General features: G+C 29.5%; 2 protein-coding genes across 2 annotated transcripts; one reads left to right on the top strand and one right to left on the bottom strand.

Annotated features, from left to right (window-relative positions):
* Positions 1–3,536: 3,536 nt before the first annotated feature.
* LOC117919726 lies at positions 3,537–4,153 on the top strand. Its single transcript, XM_034836969.1, has one exon. It carries the CDS (start codon positions 3,639–3,641, stop codon positions 3,930–3,932), a length of 294 nt encoding a protein of 97 aa, XP_034692860.1. The 5' UTR covers positions 3,537–3,638; the 3' UTR covers positions 3,933–4,153.
* Positions 4,154–5,962: 1,809 nt separating this feature from the next.
* Positions 5,963–8,064, bottom strand: LOC117919716 (F-box protein At1g67340). The gene is made up of 3 exons (XM_034836956.1): positions 7,586–8,064; positions 7,163–7,325; positions 5,963–7,045 (listed from the first exon to the last, which is right to left on the bottom strand). The coding sequence occupies exons 1-3, from the start codon at positions 7,792–7,794 to the stop codon at positions 6,299–6,301; spliced, it is 1,119 nt and encodes a 372-aa protein (XP_034692847.1). The 5' UTR covers positions 7,795–8,064; the 3' UTR covers positions 5,963–6,298.
* Between the last annotated feature and the right edge of the window lie 15,414 nt (positions 8,065–23,478).

Below are 23,478 nucleotides of genomic sequence, written 5' to 3'. Positions count from 1 at the left end.
CACGATGGGATTAGGTAAGCTTTTAAATTTTGACAACATTCTTTTATAATCATAAATTTAAAATCAGAACATGTTAAAGTTAATAAAAATGCTACAACATGTTTGAGGACTTCGTCCAACAAAAGAGTCAAACGAGCAAATAGTACCGGTGTAATGGAAACGTGGTCATAGAAAACAAGTCAAGAGATTGAAGAATAATAAAGAAAGTGTGTTCTGACTGTTCCAAACCTCCAAACATTGAGAGGTGTTGTCGGCGCTGTTGACCGTCCACAGCCTCCACCGTTCTTTCCACGCCAACCCCCTCATGTCGGCGCCGCTAGCCGTTACCCCACAACTCATACAAGCCGTTCACGTTTTGCGCAATACGCGCTGCTTTCACTATCGTTTAAATTTTATTCACGTTCTTTGATTAAATATTATATGAAATTTTAAATATTTTTTTTAAAATTCATTTTTCTTCTTATTCAAAATAATATATATATATTAAAAAACAATAATTTTCTTATATTTAGTTTTATCATGAAAAATATAAAATAAAATAAAATATAATTAAAAATTATTAAAATTTTATATATATTTAAATTGTTTAATATTCATATAATAAAGAAAAATAAGTAATATGTAAAAATAATTTATCAAAATTTAAATTTATTTTTTATTCTTCTTCATTTTTTATTTTTTTTCTATTTTATTTTTCTCGTATTTTCCTCCAAATTTTTCGAAATAGCTTAATAAAATTTCAAACTTTGCTTCCCTTTTATTGTCATTCCTCAATTTTTTTAATAATATTAATAATAAAAAAAATTTTATAAGATATATGAATATTTAGAGAATTATGTCCAAAAAAAATAATGATTATAAAAATTATTTAGAAGAATTAATGTATAAAATTTTACTACCTTTTAAAAATAAAAATTAAATCCATAATTTTAATATTTTATATAGAAATTTATATTTTAAAAACAAGAAATGGAAAGAGTGACTTAGGCTAAATTAATTTTTTTAATGGTAAAATAAATTTTATATTTGATTTATTATTAAAGACAGGAAAGAAAAATAGTTATAATTTAAATTTATATACAATTACTACTTAATAACATATCAAAATTTTCAATTTAAATTTCTTTTTTAGTGTTATTATTATTTAAATTTTGAAATTTCTATTAAATGTAAAATATTTTTATGAAAAAAAAAATGATTTTCATACTAAAGTCAAAGTTGAAGTCAAATAAATATACAATCTTGGTTAAATTAGAAAAGAAAGGTCTCATTGTTCTATATCCTCGTCTGGTCCCATTCAATGCTATAAATTTTTAATAAACTTAGAATGATTTAAAGGGTGTTTGTTGTTTTGGTTTTTTGCTAAATGTAATTTGTTTTCAGAACTTAGGTTGTTTGTTTTCTACTTTTTAATGACTTATTATAAATTCTTTGTTGAATAAAAAAATTTAAAATATTTGACTTTTTTAAATAGAAAAAATAAGGTTTTTCTTTATTTGTTAATACTTAATAAAAATAAAATATTACAAAAATAAATTTAATACTTAACACTATTAAACATTAAAGTTCTATTTAAAATTAAGTAAAAAACAAACACCATCTTACACTAACAATCCAATGCAATATTAAATTAATACAACATACTTTGCTTAAAACTTAATTCAAGAATATCCCATACAACTTTTATGAAGTAGATTTTGTAGAATAAAGGTCCAAAAAGTGCCATATAATCATTTATTGTGGAAGCCCTTTTGTTTTAACTTATATAAAAAATTAATTACAATTTAAGGAAATATTTAAAAGCTTCCGATATTATAGTTTTATCTTTATTTTAGGATTATTCTGAAGATGTGGTAGAAGTTGTTTAAGTGTAATCATATCGCTCTTAAACCCGAAATGGGTCACCCAAACAATGATTCTTTTAATAAATTCACGGGATGTGAGTTAAATATCATAAGAAGTTTGACTTATCATCAATGAATATCAATAGGTTTCAAATAAGATTGTCAAAATTTGATCTACAAATTAGTACCCATGAATCAAGTGTCATGGGTTCAAGCGAAGCCCCATGTTAGGGTCGACGATATTTCAGGATAAATCTCGATAAATCGGTGATTTTCCACGAAATATCGCATGGTCAACGCAGGTCAACGGAATCAAACGCGCTACAGTGAAGTCAAATGTGCCACAGCCCGCTACAGTGCGCCTCCCCTTTTGCTTGAAATTGGTTTGGGGTTCACTCCACTTGCCATCAGGGCTAACTTGCCCTTATAATATGAAATGCACCAAACATATATATACTTAAACTCATTATATAAAGAAAATATTAAAAGAATATTTTAAAGAGCAAATGAATTATAATTATTTTATAATTAAATGCAAAATTTTCTTTTAATTAATTACCAAAAATATAAAAATTATATAATTTTCTTCATAATGTTTTTAATATTAATATTAATTAATTAATTATTAAAAAATTATATATATATCATAATTTATTTTATATTGTTTAATACAATTGAATTAAATAGATCATATTTTAATATTAATATATATTTTAAAATTAGACATATTATAATCAAATAACATAATATGTAATTTAATAATAAATGTATACTTATAAAATTCATATTTTTATTAATGCATACGATATTATTATCAAATATGATAAATCATGTTATACATATATCAAAATTTTCAATAAAATAACTTTAAAATGTCTATTATACTTCTAATTATATTATTATGAAGTTTTTCTTATATTTTCATGAGTTTTTAACAATTTTAAGCTTATCGATATTTTTTTTTTCAAAATATTTGATATATCCGTAAAATCGAAGTATCAATATATCCATGATTACCGATATTTTCATCTTTGGTTGTAAGAGAGAATAAAATAAGTATATATATATTTTTTTACTAATTAATACTCAATAAAAACCAAATATTAAATAAAAATAATCTAATACTTAATATTATTAGATACTATTTAGTATTGAATTCTATTTAAAATTAGATAAAAAAAACAACAAGAAAAAAAAATGATCAAAAGACTTAAAGCTATAAACTTATTTCTTTGAAAAGAAAAATTAAAATTTCTTTAATTTTTCTATGCTATATCACTTTAAACCGTGTTCCTGCTCAAAACCTGTTAAGAAAATTAGTACTTAATACCCTATCACAGATTCACAACCTAGTTTTGTCAAATTTTTAATAAAACATCTTAAAAAATCTTTAAAAAATAATAATAATAATAATATAAGTCTTCCGATTGCATCAAGCGTAACGCGATCAAATCCAAGCAATCGCCACCGTGGGTTGGGATCAATGAAACCAAAGAACCAGTACGAGCATATACACACAAGACCCGAATTACAACCAAACAAAGAGTGGAAGGAGGAAGAGAAGCAACAACACCCACCAAAAACATCCTCACTACACTCCAAGAAAAATCCCCCAATTTCACACGCATCTACGTGTCCAAACCCAATACCACTTCTCCTCTCTTCACTTATAAATTCCAAAAATACTTCCTATTTTATATTACCATAACCAAAAATAAAAAAATATCCCCTCACCCTTCTTCCCCATTGACGCCATCCCATCTCTGCAACTTCCTTTTCTTCATTACTATTGTTATGAGTCCGATCGTATTGACTCAACTCGCCACCGGCTTGAGCGTCTTGGCCGGGGCGGTTCTGGTGAAGTCGGTCATGGACCAGAAGCCGATGGCCGGTCCATTTCCCAGGTGTTCTAGTTGCAACGGCACGGGCCGGGTCTCGTGCCTATGCTCGCGGTGGTCGGACGGCGACGTTGGCTGCCGGACCTGCGCCGGGTCCGGTCGTATGGCCTGCAGCAGCTGCGGAGGAACAGGTACGGGTCGGCCCATTCCGATTCAGATCTCGGCGAGGCCTCCGAAGCGGCCGTCGTGAGGCTTTTACGGTGGGGCGTTGGGAGGTTTGGTGCTACCGTGTGTGTCTCAATCTTTCCCTCCTCTTCTGAAATAGTCTCTGTAATATATAATTTGATGGTATATATTTTATTTATAGTTGGAAGATACAGAGATGGAAGGTGATTAGGTTGTAATCATCACATTTACGAATTGGGAATTTTTATAAAATTAGATGGTTCTATAATTTAATTTTTTTGCTCATTCATCTGCAAATTGGTTCATTTTGTGTTCAATTCTTTCTTATGCCTCCATCTTTATGCATTTCACAGTGTGGCTGAAAATATTAATCAATTTATTAGGAATTGTAGCAAAATTGTTGCATTTTGGAGAATTTCCTTTATTTATTATTTATTTTTTCTGGTAGTTTTCTTGAAAAGGGCATATTAGGGAAGAAACTGAATGTTCTTGAAGACGTGGTCAAGTTGATCAGGAGACAAAGTTGAATTCTTATTCTCAGGATGCAGTCCATCTCCAAGTTGAATTCTTATCATTGGGTCTGGGCTCAAGTCCAAGCCCAAACCCAATCACAGCCTCAAGTAGGGTCTGCCCGGGCCCTAAGCCTGACCCCATCATTTTCTTACTCTTTTTCCCTCGTCTTCTCCATGTTTCTCTGGTTTCCTACTTTCTCCCATCTCACTCAGATGAAGTGAAAAAAATCTCCCGGTTTTAAAATTAACTTGGAATGCCATAAGATAGAAAGATAATGTAGCATGGAAGAGGAGACATTAGAACATTACATTCAAAGAATTTTTAATTTTTTTTTAAATGAAGATATATGAGGGAAATGAGGATAGAAATTGAAAATTTTTAAGCTCTCCTAACCCCGTTTGATTGTCTTGCCCTGCAAAACTCTGATTCAGGCCCATATCAAAATTGGGCCTAGTGATGGGCTTGGGTTCACAGTCACCCCTCATAAGGTTCAAGCCCAGTTTGAAGGCCCAACCTGAGGCGGCCTGATTTGCTCTTTGTAATGCATGAACCCATCTGTCCTGGAAAGGAAGCTGATTTATCAAACATAATTGGAAACGGATCACAATCTCCTTTTTCCTATTTTGTCTTTAATACATAGCATTTGGACTCTTCCCTAGAACATAGCACATGGTAAGCTTGGATTCCTGAAGAAGTGTGTTTCAGGGGAGACATGGTTTGATATCGTGAAAGTTCAAGTTCATCCCCATTAAGCGTATTTCACTATTTTGAGTGTGCTTCAGGGAAGTGTGTTTCACAGAGAAGTTACCTCCATTTGTCCAACTGAGAAAATAAACGGGTGATGGTAATGTTTTATTTGGACTTACATTATATATATGTAAAGGTAAAAACCTCACACAAGCAGAGCAGAAACTCAAAATTCATTTTCATGTAGTTTTGGAATCCCAACCAGCGGAAAGGACTTGGACCACAGAATTGGGTCAAATTTTCTACTCGACCATGATAATCATAATAATGGTAAACAATGATGATAAATAAAGAAAGAAAACAGAAAAGGAAGAGAGAAAGTGCCCTACCACCAAGGTGAGAGATGAGATGCCAATATGTATTATTTTTCCCGTGTCTACTTTTATTGGTTTTATGGCCAGGCATATTAGCTTTCCAAACTGCCGCATTCTCCACTAGCTCCCCCTTCTTTATTTTTTGGGTCAATCTTCCACTGTGCGTCACCTTTTTTGACCACCAAGAAAAGGTAAAGAGGGTAGTGATGATAAATTACCTAGGATGCCATTTTCATCCGCCTCACAACTGGCACCCTCTATTAGTTACACTCCAAGTCTATGTTTTTGAATTTTGTAAAAATTAAATTAAATCCATCCGGATCCGCTCACTTGCCTTGTTAGGCTTGTTTGGCTATTCTTCTCTAAATTTGTTTTTGACAATAATATTTTTGAAAACAAAATCATAATTGAGGAGTCAAAGACAGTACACAAAATGAGAAAATAGGGATGACTTGATAAAAAGCAACATGATGATTCACACTAGCGAGACCAACACCCACATGCATCCCAACGATTAATATCCAAAGTAATCCAAAATTCAAATAAAAGGAGATTTAAAGATTTACCAAAACAAACGATGATTTTTAATGCAACGAGTCCGAGATTAAGGCTTCCAATTGCTCTATAAACCCAAAAAAAAAGAAGAAAAAGAAGGAAATAAAGAAAATGGAAAACGCCCCATCGAATTCTCCGAAATACCCCTATCTATACAAACAACGGGAGTAAACTCTGTGCGTTCCAAAGACCATAATAAAGTTAAAATTAATTTTTCAGCAAAAATGGCCTGATTTTTTTTTCTTTTGGTTTCCTTAGAACTCATCTGTGCCGTTACCGTCAGTAACGAAAAGCGTCACCGTTAACTAGCGACGATGACGTCGTCCTCCGCTGCGGCGCCGGCTACAGCACCTTCTCCGTTAGCATCACCGTCGTCGACTAGCCAACGCTCCACCGGCGCGCACGCTGCCTTGTGGCGCAACTTCCAGTCGAGTGCTTGACACGCGCGAGAGCAATAGTTCACGATACCACACACGGAACAGCGACGAAACTCGTGTCGTCTCATCTCCGGACGTCCACAACCGGCGTGAGAGCAAAGCCTCAGCCCTGGACCGGGAACGCCACCACGAGCGGCGAACCACTCCGCCAAGAAGCGGCTTGCTGGATGCGCCTCCGGTGCCGGCACGTTGCAGCCGAAATCGCTTAATAACGGACATCCCGAGCCGGTTACATGGCGATGATGTTGGTGTGGATTCCACGTGAGCCACGAGCGCGACGAAACTGCCGAAGATGCCGAGGAGAGGACGGCGGCTAGCTCTCTGGCGTTAGCTTGGACAAGGAACCGCCGTCCTTCAGCAACGTTTTGGCGAACGCCGTAGCCGTCTTGGAGGCAGTGGCCAAGTTCGCGAAGCGCGTCGATGTGGCCGAGGAACGCAGCTCTGGCACAGAGAGCCACGCCGGCTCGAAGATCCTTGTCGTTCTTGGAGCCGACGCTACCGTTGAACTGTATCACGGCAAGCGAGTACAGTGCCGGCGCGTGCGAACTTATAGCGGCTTTAGCCATCAGCGAAGCTCCGCTCACTCGATTTTGTAAACAGTAGAAACGAATCTGTCAAAGCAATAGAGAAAAGTCTATGAGTCGATGAAGGCATTCCATACAAATTTATTTTTTCAATATTTATATTATATTTTTCAATATTTTTTCAGCGAAGGATAGTAAGCACACCATGCCAAGAGTGTAGCACGCCTCGACGTTGCCGGCATCGGCGCAAAGTTTCAAGAACCGAAGAGCCGACTCAGACCAGTTCTTCGCTCTAACGGCGAGCGATTTCGAAGAAGCTCTGGATAGCACTAGAGAATGAAGACCTAATCCGTTAAATCTTTTGCATCTGTTTCAGAAAATCAACAAGGTCAGCCTTTCAAAGGGCACACCATAAAAAAGAACATAAATTTATTTCACAAGCGCTCTTTTTTCTGGAGTTTCAAACGGAAAAAGATTTGCACAGATCCAGAAACAAGTGCATCCATCAATGGCAACAAAAACTCAAACTTCCGTCCAAAAATCCGGCAAGACGCCGGATTGCTCAATTTTCCGGCGAATACAAAAACGAAAACCAAGCCGGTAAAAGGGAGAAGAACAATCACGTACGTGAGCAAAACGTTGATGAAATCCGAAGGACATCCAGCAGAGGAGCTGAGTTTGCTGAGAATACAAATGACGAGATCATCCGGCAAGGCTTCAAAGAAATCAGACTTTCCGGCGGACTCCGGCGCTAGCCTCTGCCGTTTCCGGCAGCAAACGACGTTGTCGCCGGAAAAATCCCCTCTTCTCTTCACTACTCTATTGTCCGTACACATGTCCACTTCACGGTAACAAACCCTCTTCTGGTTCTCATATCTCTGAATCTCTCTCCCGTGAGATTTTGTATAACAAGAAATGAAGAAAGAAAGCAAAGTGGGAGCCTTATATAAAAGAGAAAGAATAGGCCTTCGAATACCCCCAAAAACACCAACAACAACGACAGAGCAGAACACGTAAGCAAATGACACTTTTAGCCCTGGACTTGTCCTTTATTTCTCAGAGTTCGGTCAAACGTCGTTGACCAGATCCGCCCGTTCGTCGTCGTCGTCGTCGTCGTCGGTTTTGCTTTTAAAACCTTCTTTTCTTTTAATCATCTACTGTCTTCCACCCTTTTATAATCTCCCCACAGGGGCATTCCCGTCTTTCCTCGCCCTATGTTGGTTGCAGGGTGGTGTGGCGTTTCTCTCTCCACCATCTCTTCTCGCTTTTTCTCTCTCTAAAAATATTTGGGTTTGTTTGAAAGCGGTTAATTTTGTTGTAAGTAAAACAACTAACTTCGGTTATTTTCCAAGGTAAAATTTATCTACACGCGCCACCACAGTGGCGTGAGGCTGGATGCGGATCAGTCTAGCCTCTTCAACGGTGGAGCATGGAGAGCACGCGCGGTGGCAAGAGGTGTTTAAGTTGTGAAGACGGGCGGAGGGGAGATTAACAAAAATCAGGTAGCGAATTCTGGGCTCTCGTCGACGACCTAACCACTGAAGGTCAAAGGGATGATTCAGCACTAACAGAGCTTCAGTTACTGTCGCCTCTTCTTTTCTTAATATTCCAGACCAAACCCTAAAATTAAAATGGAAATATAGGGGGAATTTAAATAGGGAAATAAAAATAAAATGGGGAAATATAATATTTTATTTATTTATGGTATTTAATTTTGGTTAGGGAAACAACTCTGATGCATGAGCGAACTGCATGCCTCATGCTCGCTGAAAGGCGTGCCTACAACCTTAAATTTAGGTAAAGAGATATATGGGTGGAGTGGTTGACGATTTATTAGATAATTATCAAAATCAAAATCAAAATAATTTTTGAAATGACAATGACATAATAGACTAGAGATGTATTCGGGGGGTGATAACTTTTTGAAAATGTGAATTTATAATTTTTATGTTTTAGAAAGTATTACGCAACTGTGTTTTAGAATGGTTTTCGATCCATAAACTGTTTTCTATTTTGTATTATTAAAAATATTTTAGGTTTCAAAACATATTTTTATTACATAAAAATCAAAAATAAAATTTAAAAATTATTCTTAAAAATTATTTTTTCTCAAATTTTTTTAAAAATAATTATCAAATAGTTCCTAATATTTTAAAAATGAAAAATAATAATAGGAAACAGGTTGGTTTGTTTCCTTTTATTTTTTGAAAATATTTTGGGAAAGTTATTTTTACTTTTTACTTTTTTTAAAAGTTAATTTTTTAAAAAAAAAATTCAAGTATTTAACAAATCTTACCATGGGAAATTAATGCACAAACTCATTTGCATTTTCTTCCTATTAATTAAAGTAACAATGTTGGTATGTTATGTATACAGTATACTTCATAAACATTGACAAAATGGTCATAAATAAAAATAAATAAAAAATAATCAAAACCAAATCTTTTAAGTATGGTTTTAATATTTTTTTCTGTTTCTAAAATAATATATATATATATATATATATAATAACTACTAAATACCTATATTGAAAATACTACCTAATAAGAGTGTAATATATTTGATATAAAAATTAAATTAAAATAAAAAAATATATTCAAATGAACTATTAATTTTATCTCAAGTAATTATCAAACACCATAAAATTATATTAAAATTTCAAATTAATTCTTAATTGTTTAGAAATATAGGCAAAACATTTAAAAAAAATCTAAAATGATTTTTGTAATTTACCCTAAAAAGATTTTTTTTAAAAATAAGGGTTCGATTGGTAACTATTTTTTAAAATAATTTTTTATTTTCTAAAAAAAACACTTTTTTTTAAAAAACAGGAAACATAATATTTTCGGAAAAACATATTTAATTGTTTTTAAATGAAAACTAATTTTAAAAATATTAAAAATAAGTTAAAAATATTTTAGGTTTTAAATAAATTTTTGTTTTATAAAATGTTAAAAACTATTTTAAAAATTATTTTTTAAAACTATTTTTGAAAATAATTACTGAATACTTCATAAATTATTTAATTAACCATGACAATAATTGAAGAGAAATTAGAAAACTTGTCATTCAAATAATAATAATAAAATAAGAGAAAAACAAAATACTAGTAATAAGACAAAAGAAGGGAGAGAGAATAATGAGAATAAACATGTGTTTAAGGTTTTAATGGAGGATAAGGAAGCAAAAGTGATGATGATAAATTGGAGTCAAAAAAAAAAAATAATAATAATAATAATAATAGAAACGTCCTAAACTCAACAACTCAAGAAATTGTGATGGCGTAAGGAACGTAAAAACGGTGGTGTGTGTCACGTCGCCGTAATTTTAACAATTCCCGTCCCATCACTACCTGACGTCGTCCATACTACAACCTTTCCTTTTGTTTTTTTCCTTTTTTAAAAAAAAAAAATTAATAATAATAATAAATAAATAAATAAATTACAACATTCCACAGTCCACATTCCAAATTTCTAATAATTTTAGATCGACTTAAATATCATAAGTTATCGTCTTGGAATGAAAAATTGATTCAATGATTGGTAAATTGAAATATTTCTGTTTTTTTTAATATATTTATTTTAGGAATTTATCCCATTTTTATTACATGGCATTAATCATATTTATTTCCGAAAAATATCACCTTATCTTGTAGCATTAGAATATGAATTATTGATAAATTAAAACACTGTTAAATTATAGAAAATTAATTTTTTTTTTCTAAATATATATTCTTCTTATTAAATTAATAATATTGTGATTTAATGCTCATTCTTTTAATCAATTTTAAATTTAATTATTTTTATATTAATTTTAATTTAGTTTTCCTTTTGAATTAAATTTGGGTTGGCAATTATCACATTAGTATGTTTTGTTTTTTTTTTTTTCTTACAAGTTTTTCATAAATTCATTATTTTTTTAATAATTTATATAATTAATCTAATATATATAGAAGAAAAAGAAAAAAGAAGAAGAAGGAAAGTGTATGGATAGGATAATAAACTTTTACTTCTATTTTTATTTATTTTATTTTTTATATTTTACTATCCATATAATCATATATTTTGAATAAATATTTTTTACCTTTAAAATTTATTTATATTTTCATATTGTATAATTGAAAAATGATCATTTTAAGAAAACCCATTATTTTCTATAATTTTAATTATTTTTAAGTTTTATTTTTATTTCCTATTTTGTTTTATTTTTTATGGTTTATTATTATGAATATAAATTTTTGGTTTTAGTTTTATTGCCTGTAATAGATAATAGGGTAAATTTACTATGATTTATTTTATATTTAATGAAACTTTTTTTATATGAATATATTCTTTAAATAATTTGAGTTTTTTGCCTCAATTTTACAACAAAGACAACAAGAATTATTTAATAATGCCACATTTTTATTAATATTATAAATGAAAAAAAAAATCTGATATATATTACACCTTTAATTTTTATCTCTTATTTCCGAAAATTTTAAAAAAATGTATTTTTTTCACATATAATTTTTTTTCTTTTAATTTTATTTTACCACAAAAATTGTGAAACCAAAAATCTAACTATTTCAAGATAATTTTCAACTTAAAATAAGATAATTTTGACGATAAAAATGATAGTATTATATGTAAGGCATTGAGAAAAGAAAAAAAAATGTAAAGGAAATTTGTTTTTTTGTTTATTTTATTTTATCATAAAAAATACAAAATAAATAAATAAAATTAGTTAAAAACATAAATGTGTTCAAATTATTTAATCAAAGAGTTAAAATAAATAAAATGAGTTTGAAATAAGATATAAAAATAATTTATTAACTTTAATTTTTTTTTATTACTTTTTTTCATAACATTTTCTCTTAAATTTTTTGGAACCAAATATAATCTAACTCAAAAAAACTACAATCATCTTACCCTCCTTTAAAACTATATTATTTTCTATTTTCTTTGGATCACATTTTTTGCTCAAAGATTTTCAAAAATCAAACATAGCATAAATTTTCTTAAAACCAAACAAATCATACTAATTTCAAGATAATTTCTAAGGTTAATTTCATTGAGACCCTCAATATTTAGTGGAAATACACAAAGTCACCACATGTTTCGAATTTCATCGATTAGTACCTTACAAATACATTTCATGTATAAATTTTATTTTTTAAAAATAAACTTTAGTTTTTAGATAATTATTAAATATTTCTATCTAAATTATTTATACTTAAAATATCTCTAAAAAATAAATAAATTTCATTAAAAAAAAAATATAAGTTATGAAGGTGGCAATTGACCAAATTTGAAACCAATAATGATTAAATATATTTATATTAAATCTCAGGATTTCAATAAAATTAATCCTAATTTTCAACTTAGACTAAGATTTTCAAAAACAAAAACAAAAAAAACGATCATCCATGTGAGAAAAAGATAGAAAGCTCTAGTGTAATGTCATGATATAAAATTAAATTATCTTTTGATGGTGTTGACCATGTTCTTATGTGATAAAGATGAGCAAGTAAAATTAAAAATTAAACAAAGAGTAGTTGGTTCCTTAAGTTGAAAGGTGGGTAGTTTCTCTTTCAATATTTATCACCTTTAAAAATAAATAAATAAATAAAATAAAATAATTAAAAAGGAGTCAAAGGAGTAGTGGTAGATTTCTATAATTTAGCTTTCAAAGGGTTTCTTTTTCAATCTTTTAAAACAAGATCTCTCCCTTGATTGTGTTGTGGTTTTTTTGTCTTTGTGATGGGACATCTTCTGGCCTTAGTTGCATGGCTTCTCAATTATTTGGATCCCCATTTTGTCACCACACCCACAAGTGGGAAAAGAGGGGAAAAAAGAGAGGAGATCTTTCATCTTTATATTCTAAGTTAAAAAAAAAAAAAATTAAAGTTTTATCACACAAGATTTTGGTGTTTAAAGGTCGCTATTAGCCTATTACAACATCAAATTCCATGTGACTTGGATTGGGTCATTTCATGCCTTTGCCTCATTCTCTTCTTGCCTCTCCTTTACCTTTTAGCTTTTTTATTCTTCTATTTATATGGGATTTTTTTAATTTAAACAAAAAGGAACTTAAAGATAAAGTGGCATTAATATTAGTGGTGAGTTGTTTATTTATGACTTTTGAGCCAATTCTAGAAACAAGAAAGAAAAAGGATGGAAAATTATTCTACAATCTTTTCTCCCCAAGATTTCCTTTGAGATTTTTACCTTTTTTACTTTAGCTTCTTTTGAAGCATAAATTGAAGCTAAAAAGCTGAAGTCCCATAGGGATATAACTATTGATCAAATATAAAATACTTCTCTTCATATACCATGAAATGATGTTTTATACTAATTTTTGTTTTTTTGTTTTTACTTTCTTATTAAATTGATTTATAAAAGTTTTTATTCAACAATAGAAAAAAGGAGGTAAAATGATATTTTTTTTTTTTTAACTTTTTGTTAAAAGTAATTTATTTTTACATTTTAAGTTGTTTTTTTTACTTTTTTTTATGACTTAATAGAAAAAATCATAATATTAGATTTTTTTTAAATAAAAAAAGTAATGTATTGATTTTTTCTATACTTTTAATACTTAATAGAAATAAAATATTATAAAAAAATAATCTTAATACTATTAAGCACTATTTAATTTTAAATTTTATTCAAAATTAATTTAAAAAACAAACACTATATAAAATCAAAATAATAATTTTTAAATACTAATATTATTTTTTAGAAGTTTTATTAAATAAAAAAATTCTTACAAAAATTTTACAATAAATAATAATTTAAAATTTTTTTATATTAAAATATTTTTTAAACCATAAGGTTTTGAATAAAATTAGTTAAATAAATATATAAGCTCTTATTTAACTTAGAGAAAAAAAAAAAAAAAAGGATGAGGTCCCCATTTGAAACAAATTGTGAAATTAAATGATTGGAGTGTTGGATAGTATTGAAAATTGAATGGATGAGGGGATGAGGGGAAATGACACGTGGTGGGCTGCTATAAGAGATGCCATCTTGATTTCAGATAACAAAGGTAATTTTGGATTCCCCGAACCAATGGTGGAGATGGTAGTGGCCTCCCAGCTCTCCTCTCCCCTTGGATATTCCTTCTCCACATTCTCACATTTGGGATAAAGTGTGTGTGTGTTTTTTTTTTTAATAATATTTTTTTTAAAACATATTTAAAAAAAAAAACATCGTTTGATATTAAAATCATATTTTCAAAAAATAATTTTATATACAAAAATGTGGATTTAATATAAATGTAATTTCTAAATTTGCATTGAAATCCTCTTTTTAAATGATAATATTGACCTGAATATTAGGTGATGTATTTTTTAAAATATATTCATAATTACTATTTTTTAGATTTTTTCTTCCAATTTCTTTCCCACTTCAGAGTTTAAAATGGATTGTTCGTTATGATTCCATAATTTCTTAGCACATTATCTCAAATAAAAAAAATATATTTGGAATATTGAAATAGAAAATGAGAATTATTGTATTTGAAATACTTATAAAAATAAAAATAGGAATTACATATTAGTTCTCGAGAAATTAAAACATACACTTATCCCAATCCAAAACAATGATATTTTACTTATTGAAACTACTAATTTTACAAGTAAAGAGTTAGGGGTTTAATTATTTTTTAAAACAATTTTTTATTTTTTAAAATAAAAAACATAGAAAACAAGTTGTACAATTAAAAACTATTTTCTATTTTTTGTTTTTAAGAACAAAAAATAAGTTTAGAAAACATTTTTTGGTTATTTTACTTGTTTTTTTAAAGCCTATTTTAAGAAATAATTATATAAACATGTAAAATAATTAAAAATTAAATATTAAATATTTTAAAAAAATATTTTAAGTTTCTAAACAGATTTTTCTTCTACAAAAATTAAAGAACGATTTTTAAAAATTGTTCTTAAAAATTATTTTCGAAAATAGTTACTAAACAAACCTTTGATCTTTTATATTCTATTTGTTTTTTTTTAAATTAAAAAATAATACAAATCATATTTATATTATATTTGGCTCTATAAAAATGAAAAAAAAAATTATGTACTTCTCCGTGAAAATGTTATTTGTATAATACAAAACATTTCTAAAATGTTTTTTTTCAAATTTATTCTAAAATCAACTGTTTTCAATTTGTTTTTTTTTTTTAATTTCTCTAATATATTTTTTTCTATTTTCTTATTTTTATAAAAAAATATTTAAAAAAACAATTTTCAAACAAGTAGTCCATTATATTTGACTCTAACAAGAATAAAATAAAAAGTTCCTTCAAGCATGAAGCAACCCTTTGAACCCAATGACCAAGAAAGTGATTAGTGATTAGTGAAGTCCTAATCAAAGGAAAAAAGTAGGATTAAGAGTTGATTAGAGAATTTAATTAGGTTTCACTCAACATGAAACTTACTATTTGGAGTAGAAAGAAATAAGGGGTAAGTCCACGTGTACTCCCAACTCTGGAGAAGCAGCAGAGGAGGTTGCATCTCCACTTTATTGTTTCTGTAAGAAAAAGAAAGCTCTTTCCTTTTTCTTTTACTGTATGTTATGCTATGCCCATATAATTTAATTTTAAGGCATTATAATGTGTGTAGTTGGAATTGGAATCCAACTCACAAATTCCCAAAATCATGTATAAGCTGGACATGGGTTGTATCCGATGTCAATTCCTACTTTAATTGGGACTTTCCTCTTCCATTTTCTCGAGAAAGAAGTCAATGATTCCATGTGCTATGCTACTCTTTTTGGAAATTTACAAGCATCTATTCTTGATCTTTTATCCATCATACTTTAATTTTAATTTTATTTATGTAAGTGATACTCATATAACTTCTCTCAACTTTCATGAACATGTTCATAATATTTTTTTTTAAAATTTAAAAAATATTGATATGAAATAAATTCATAAAAATAGTGAATTTATTTAGTATTATTGTTTCTATTTGTGAATGATTTTATAAAATTTAAAAGTATTTTCTAGTTTTTTTTTTCTTTTGAAAATCAAGTATTTTATAAAGTTTAAAAGTTGTTTTTAAAGTAGTGCTTTATAAGTATATACTTTCATATTTTTTATAATACAACCAAATATGAAAAAAAATCATTTTTCATAATTTTTTTTTTACTTTTTTAATATTTCCCAATAACCAATATATATAAAAAGGAAAAACCTTAAAAGGTTTGCATCTACTTGGTTAAGAGGTTAAAAAAAAGTTTATATTTATATAATATCAGAAACTATCTTCCTACTACGACGTAAGATATCATAAACACTGTATATAGATATAATGAAAACGTTATGTTCAATGGGATTACAGAGTCAAATGAACAAACACCTCTTACGGAGGAGGTCAAACAAATCCCATACTGGTTTAACCCGCACTAAATTGTATAAATATTATCAATTTTAATTTCAAAGAAGTTCTTATAACTTTAAAACATGTTTATTGGTTAAGAAAGTTACATATTTATGTAGTGTTAAGAAAGTTGCATATTTATGTAGTGTCGGCAAACACATGTGATATTATATATAAATTCTTTATAAAATGGCTTATAATAAAAGCAGTATCATGCAATTCCAAAGGATTCTTTGGCAGAATAAATATAATATTAAAAGATATGATCCATATATTTAAAAGAAAATAAGTCCAAAATAGTGAATTTATCTTTTTTCTGCCAAAACAAACACCCCACTGCTTCACATTGGCATCTTATCTTCTAACCCAAAAAAGAAAAAAAAATCAAACAAAGAAAAATGGTGATGAGGTGTGGAAAGTAGAATGCAGGAGGGGGGGGAGGAGGTTGTTGAGAAAATGAGAGGAATGAGGTGGGCTCCTGACTCCTGTAAGTCCCAACCCAACACTCTGCCCTTTTCCATTTTACTTCTTCTATATTTAGAGTGAATCAGTTTCTGAGGCGGGTCCCATCTTTTCTTTGTTGCCAGGTTCCCAAACACCTCCGTTGTTCCCTCTCAGTGGTGCACGGCTCTTTTCTCTCCTTGCCACCTGTAGACTCTGTCGGCATCCGTGGCATGCCCTTCTCCACGCCACGTAAGCAAAATACCAACCATCATCATCACATCATACACCCCCACTCTTTTGATTTTTTTCTTTTTTCTGTGTAATATTGACGGCAAGGGTAAGCCATCTATGGTTGTTTTCTTTTCTTTGAACGCGGCCGCCTCGGCTTTTGTGTGTGTGGTGGCTTCACATTTCAGTCTTTCACTCTATTGTTGGAATCCAGAGATCAAATTTTAATTATTACTATTAATTTTTGATTTGATTTGATGCTTTGATGGCTCTCTTGCTTGGAAGTTGAGGAGGCTGTTTTCTTTTTCCTTCTCTTAATATTTTAAAAAAAATCGCTAAATTTTATTAAGTACTTTTTAAAATAAAGTAATTAATTAGAAATTGTAATTTTTTAATTTTATTAATTTTTTTTTAAAAAAGGAAAATGGGTAGACGTAAAAATGAATCAATCTCATGCTTCATTCCTCGTCCCTCACGTTGGGATTTGGAAGAATTTAATTAAAACAAAATTCTGAATTAAAAAAAAAAAAAAAGTAATAAACAAGCACTGAGAAGATAAGAGGATTTGAAGGAGACAAGGCAGTCTAGGCAGAGGATGTTGCTTAACGCATTTTCCACTTGGGATTTATCCTCGTAACTCGAGTCACGCGTGCGCACGTGACCTCACCGGACGTTTGAGTAGGGTCGAAGCCATTTTTACTCTTGTATATTTCTAATCCCTTCGCATTAACCCACCCATAACACGTTACGGAATAGAACTGCACAACGGTCCACCTCTCGTCAACCTCATCCTCCAATTTCTTAAATTAAAAATAAATAAATAAATAAATTTGGGGACAAAAAACCTATAAGTTTGACCGGTCATGAGATGGGGGTGATGAAGAAAGGAGGTTTATCCTCACGGCAGCGACGATCAGAAGCATAGTGTGACAGCGTGGGGGATACAGGGTGTACAGTAACAGTACTGGTGTTACGTGACAGTCAGCCCTTGTGTTTCTCTCAATCAACTTGCTCAAATTACGGAAACCTCCTACTGTTCCGGAATGATGTGGGGGCTGTCTTGGAAATTCACATCCAAAAATCATCTCTCTTTCCTTCTTTCAGTCTTTCATTCATTTGACCGTGCAAGCAAGGAGGAGAGGTTGCTTTATGCCTCCCGGTCATGGGACAACCACGAACTTGCCTTTACGTGCATGGTAAGTGAAGTTCAAGCTCATCTAAAAACCCACAAAAAAAAAAAAAAAATAACAAGGAAAATTTTCCTGGATTTTATTTACCGGGGGCATTGTAGTCATTTAACAGGGGTGTTTCCAAAGCTAAGGTAGGGTTAAGTGGCAGCCATCATATCTTCTGTGAGAACAGTCATTGTCTTTTCCAATTGTGCTGGATTCTTCTAGCGACTTCTTCTTCCCTCTTCCCTCTTCCCCCACAAAAAAAACTGAGTCATTTCTTAAAAATTATAAATTATTTTAAATTGATTAAAAAATTATAAAAAATAACTTTATTAAACAATTTAAAAATAATCACAGTGATTTAATTGGGCATTGATATGTGTGAAAAATTGAGCTTCAAAATGAAGAATTGGGTGAGGGAGAAAAAGAAGAGAAGATAAGGTTAAGGATGTGGAGTGGGTGGAATACAAATCTCCAATTCTTACTTTTTTTGAGGGGTGGGAGGTTGGTGTGGCATACAATAGGCCAAGTAGATTAAATCAAGTGGGCAAGTGAAAGAGAAATAAAGGTAGATGAAGGGAATATAAATGTTAGTCTTTTGTTGTAAAAGCAAATGTATATAGATGTTATGTAAGCAAACATATCAAATGCATGACACAACCATCTCTTATTTGTGAATAATTTCTTGGTTGTGACACTAACCCATTCCTAAGCACATTAAGATCTTGTGGGGGTTTTGACCATTACTTCGTTTATTGGCATTTGGTGCCCATCATTGTCATTGTTCATCGATATCTATGATGACTTTGTGGTGACCATCACCAAATTGACTTATGAGTTAAAAAGAATTGATATCATGGAAAAACCACCAAGTTGACGAATATTGGAGATCAAAAAAGATTTAATAACTAATCGGACCTATGTATTTTCAGAGAGATAAGAGATGTGATATTTTTAAATAAAGATGATATGTCCTATTTCCTTTATTCTATTTCATGAAAGCGATAACTATTTTTAAAAGTTAGTTTTTTATTTTTTTAGAAAAAAATATATGATATTTTAAGAAAATATCTTCGAGAGAGTTCATGCAAATACAATATTCTCATTATATTCTATGGGATTATAAGGTCAAATAGACAAACACCTCCTATAAAGCCAAATAAATCCCTACGTGGGGGTGGAGGATTGACCTTATATCATTTGTAACGGTCTACACTCAACTATGTACATATTATCTATTCTGAACCCAATGAATATTCATAAGTTTAAAATGCGTTTATAAGGTTAAGAGGAGTTCATACATATATAGCGTCATAAGCTTTCCCTTTTATCCAACGTAGGATGTCACATTTTTTATTATTTTCACTTGTTTTCCAAGGATTATTTTTTAAAAAAAATTAATAAAATACTATATATAAAAAATATTTTAAAAATATGTTAAAAATATTTTAGTTTTCAAATAAACTTTTATTCAACAGAACATAAAAAAAATAGTTTTCAAAAACTATTTTTCAAAATTGTTTTAAAAAACAGTAATCAAATATGTTCTAAAGCTATATTTGGATCTCATAAATTTAAGAAAATATAGAAAAAAAATAGATAAAAAGAATAAAATAAATTTAAATTTAAATTTAATAAATATTTTATATATAATATAAAGATTAAATAATTTAGAAATACATAAATTTTGAATTAGTTTTAATCATATTTAATTTTCTTCAATATCTTTTATAATAAGCCAAACATAAGGGAATAAAATTATTCTAGTTTAAACCTAGTCAAAACCTAAACACATCCTATATTTAACCACTCACACTTCAAATTTTTTGGAAGAAGGTTTAAAATTTCATATTGAGACTTTTGTGGGGTGCTACTAAAAAACCCAATCTTTAGTCCAAGAGACAACATGAAGAGTTCAAAAAATTGGAAAAAAAATTAATAAATGGATGAAAAAAAAAAAAAACAAAATAAAATAGCATGAGTGAGGACATCTTGGGTCATGGGACAAGTGGATGAATATTGGATTGCAAATGAATTTTATATGGTTGCTTTTCTTTTTTGAGTTGAAATTGTGGGATATCAATGAGACAAGAAGATTTTTTTTTTCTTTTCTTTTTTCTTTTAAGTAAAAAAGATGATAGGTCTTCCAGCCAAAGAGTGATGTAGAGAAGGGATAAGTTCTAAGATGTGGAATGGTTGGGGGAAAAAATCTTTTGGTTGTCATCCAAGCTTGTGTGGTAGGTAATATTTTAAAATAAGCAAACCGCCATCCCATGCTCTCAGTTTTCTACTTTTCAACTGGTGAGGTTGAATATGATGCCAAAGGAGAGTTCTAGGGTTTATTGAATTTAAGCATCCATGGATGGTAGTTGTTAGCTAATATAGGTTTGTGTAGGAAAATAATATAAAATATCATCAAAATATCATAGGATTGAAATTTGAAAAACTTTGTTTAATTCCCCAAAAATACCAAGATAGTATATAATAAAAGAAACAATTATACTAAAACTCTGAACAAATAAAAGAAATTAGAAATAATCACACTTATTATCTTGATTAACCATAGATTCTTCTCCATTATCTTTAGGCATATCGCTACTTTTATGATAAATTAATGAAAAAAAATATTGATAAAAATGATTTCTTTTTTAAAAATTTAGCTTTATCATGAAAAAAAAAACAAAAGAAAACTAGTTAAAAAATTATATATTTTTAATTGTTTAATTTTTATATAAAAGAGTTAATATAACTAAAATAAGTTTAATTTTTTTTTTCTTTTACTTTGTTCTTATTGTATAAATAAATAAAAACATATATATTTTTATTATATGTTCCTTATTAAATAAGTATAAATATTTTCTTTCTATCTATGATGATGGCATTTTAGTAGATTGTTTAGGCATCTTGAATGTTAGATATTTTTTTTTTCTTGATGTTATTATTAATATAAGTACATGAAGACTATTCCTACAATCTAATCCTTCCTACCTAATTTCAATGAGAAAGCGATGGAGAGAGAATCCTAAAATATGTGCTTACAATGAATGAATCATTCATTATTATTAATATGATATGTTTATTAACACTACAAAAATGGCAAATGTTATTTCAAATTTGATGAGGGTTGTGACATGGCATGCCATATATAGGCAAAAGGTTTTTCCTAAGAGTGGGGGGCTTGTCATAAGCTTTTGAATAGTGGGGTTAGGTTTTGTACAAACCTAGACAATCCCATGCCCCCACATTGATAATAATTTATTAATTTATTAATATATGTATATATTTAATATTATGGATTTGGAAATTTGAGGCATGCTTATACTCAAATGCAATGCAAAAAATATCTATATTTAGTTCATTTTTAAAAATATCATAACTACACTTATTTTAAAAATATTATTAAAATACCATTTTCAAATATAAAATTAAATCCTAATTGAATAATAACAATTTTTATTTTTTTATTACTAAACCTAGAAATTAAACTAGGGGTATTATTTCTTCCCAATGTCAATAAGAAGATCCTAAAATACTTATTATGGTTTTCTCACTATGCATGGATAAAATCTTTAAAAAACCAAAATTTTCTTATTATAAATTAAAATATTATGCGTAAATTAGAAAAATTATCTATATATTTTTGCCTCATATTTTAAAGTGTGAAACCAAGGTTTGGTAAATCTTGATTTTGATGATAAAAAAATAAGGTTTAAAACTAATGATCATATTTCAAGTGTGATTAGGTAAGACAATTTCCAAAGTGACAATCACAAAGACAAATAAAGTCAAGGAAAAATCATGAAGAAGAATACCACCTTAAAAAGAAGAGTTTTTCAAGATCAAAGCTTCATAAGATCTCTTTATAAGGTTGTTGGTGCACTAAGATTTTCATGCATTTCATTTTTTATTTATACATCAAAATCATCCAAGAGTAATATTGTTTTAAATATCTTAAGAATTAAATGATTTCATGTTTTCAACTAAAACTTTGTGTTAAATGATTTTCAAACTTGTGTTAAAAGGTTTTAAGTTGAAAAAGGTTAAGTGTTGAACCAAAAAATAGCTCAACCGGTTCAACCGGTCGACCGGTTGTGCTCGTTCGGTCGAGAACCGATTAAGAGAGGTCAAAAAGTTTCTCTCTCTTCCAGTGACCTTCTTTTCCTGGTCAAGGTTGAACCTCAATCGGTTGAGGTCTAGTCGATGTCTGATCGAGGTCTGGTTGAGGTCCGATTGAGGCCCAACGCTCACCTGCCAAGCATTAAATGCTAACGGTTGACCCCTAGCTCGATCGGTCAAACCCCAAACGGCTAGTTTGACTTTTCTCTTCTATAAAAAGGCTCCAATTTTCATTGTTTAAATAGCTTAACATTCTCAAATCTTTCTTGATTATATTTGAGTCTTGGAAGAGTATTTTTTAGTGCACCATTATTTCAAAACTTGCATATCTTTAGTGCACCATTCAATCCTAGTTTTTCTTGTATCATTTGAGCTCAAAGTTCTTGTGCTAGGATTTTTGAGAGATCATTCATTTGTAAATCTTTGAGAGGAAGTTTCTCAAGTGTGGGATATCACTTGAAGGGTTGTTCAAGAGTGGGATATCTCTTGAGAAGTATAAAGGGTGCTTGGAACCAAAAGTCCAAGAGGGTGAATTGGAACCATAATCCAATTGTATTGCTTGAAGGCTTGGTTTGGAAAACTTGGATTAGTGGAATCTCAAGCTTGGGATTGAAGTTAAAGGAGAGTAGATGTAGGTCAGGTTGCGTCGAACCATTATAAACTCTTGTGTTTGCATTCTCTCTTTCCTACTCTTTAATTTATATGCAATTGTCTATATATTGATTATTATATACTTGCATATAATTGTCTCTTGCATTCACTTGTTTAAATTTGTGAAAAGAGACCATCACCCTATTCATCCCCCCTCTAGGGTAATTACCATAGGTTGTATTAGCCTAAAATTCCTAACATAAAGTTTGTTTGTCAATGATTTTAAAAAATGTTTTTAGTTTAAAATTTATTTTTAAATTCATTTGACAATGATTTTAGGAAACGTTTTTAATCTAAAAAATGCTTAAAAAAATTAAGTGATTGATAAATTTTAAAAAATATTTTTAAAAATCTAAAAAATTATTTTTAATGTTTATTGAATAAGTATTTAATAAGTGATTCTTTTAAAAATACTTCTCGTGAAAATATTTTTACTAAAAACATTTTAAGTAAAAATACAATCAAATACACTTTTAATTTATTATATACAACACTCAGAATGTCAAATAAGTTCATTTTGTGAAAAAATTCATAAATAAATTAAACAT

This window comes from Vitis riparia, chromosome 1 (genome assembly GCF_004353265.1).
Source record: "Vitis riparia cultivar Riparia Gloire de Montpellier isolate 1030 chromosome 1, EGFV_Vit.rip_1.0, whole genome shotgun sequence".
Lineage (NCBI taxonomy): Eukaryota > Viridiplantae > Streptophyta > Magnoliopsida > Vitales > Vitaceae > Vitis > Vitis riparia.
The sequence above is the reverse complement of the archived record's forward strand: the minus strand, read 5'-3'. Positions and strand labels throughout refer to the sequence as shown.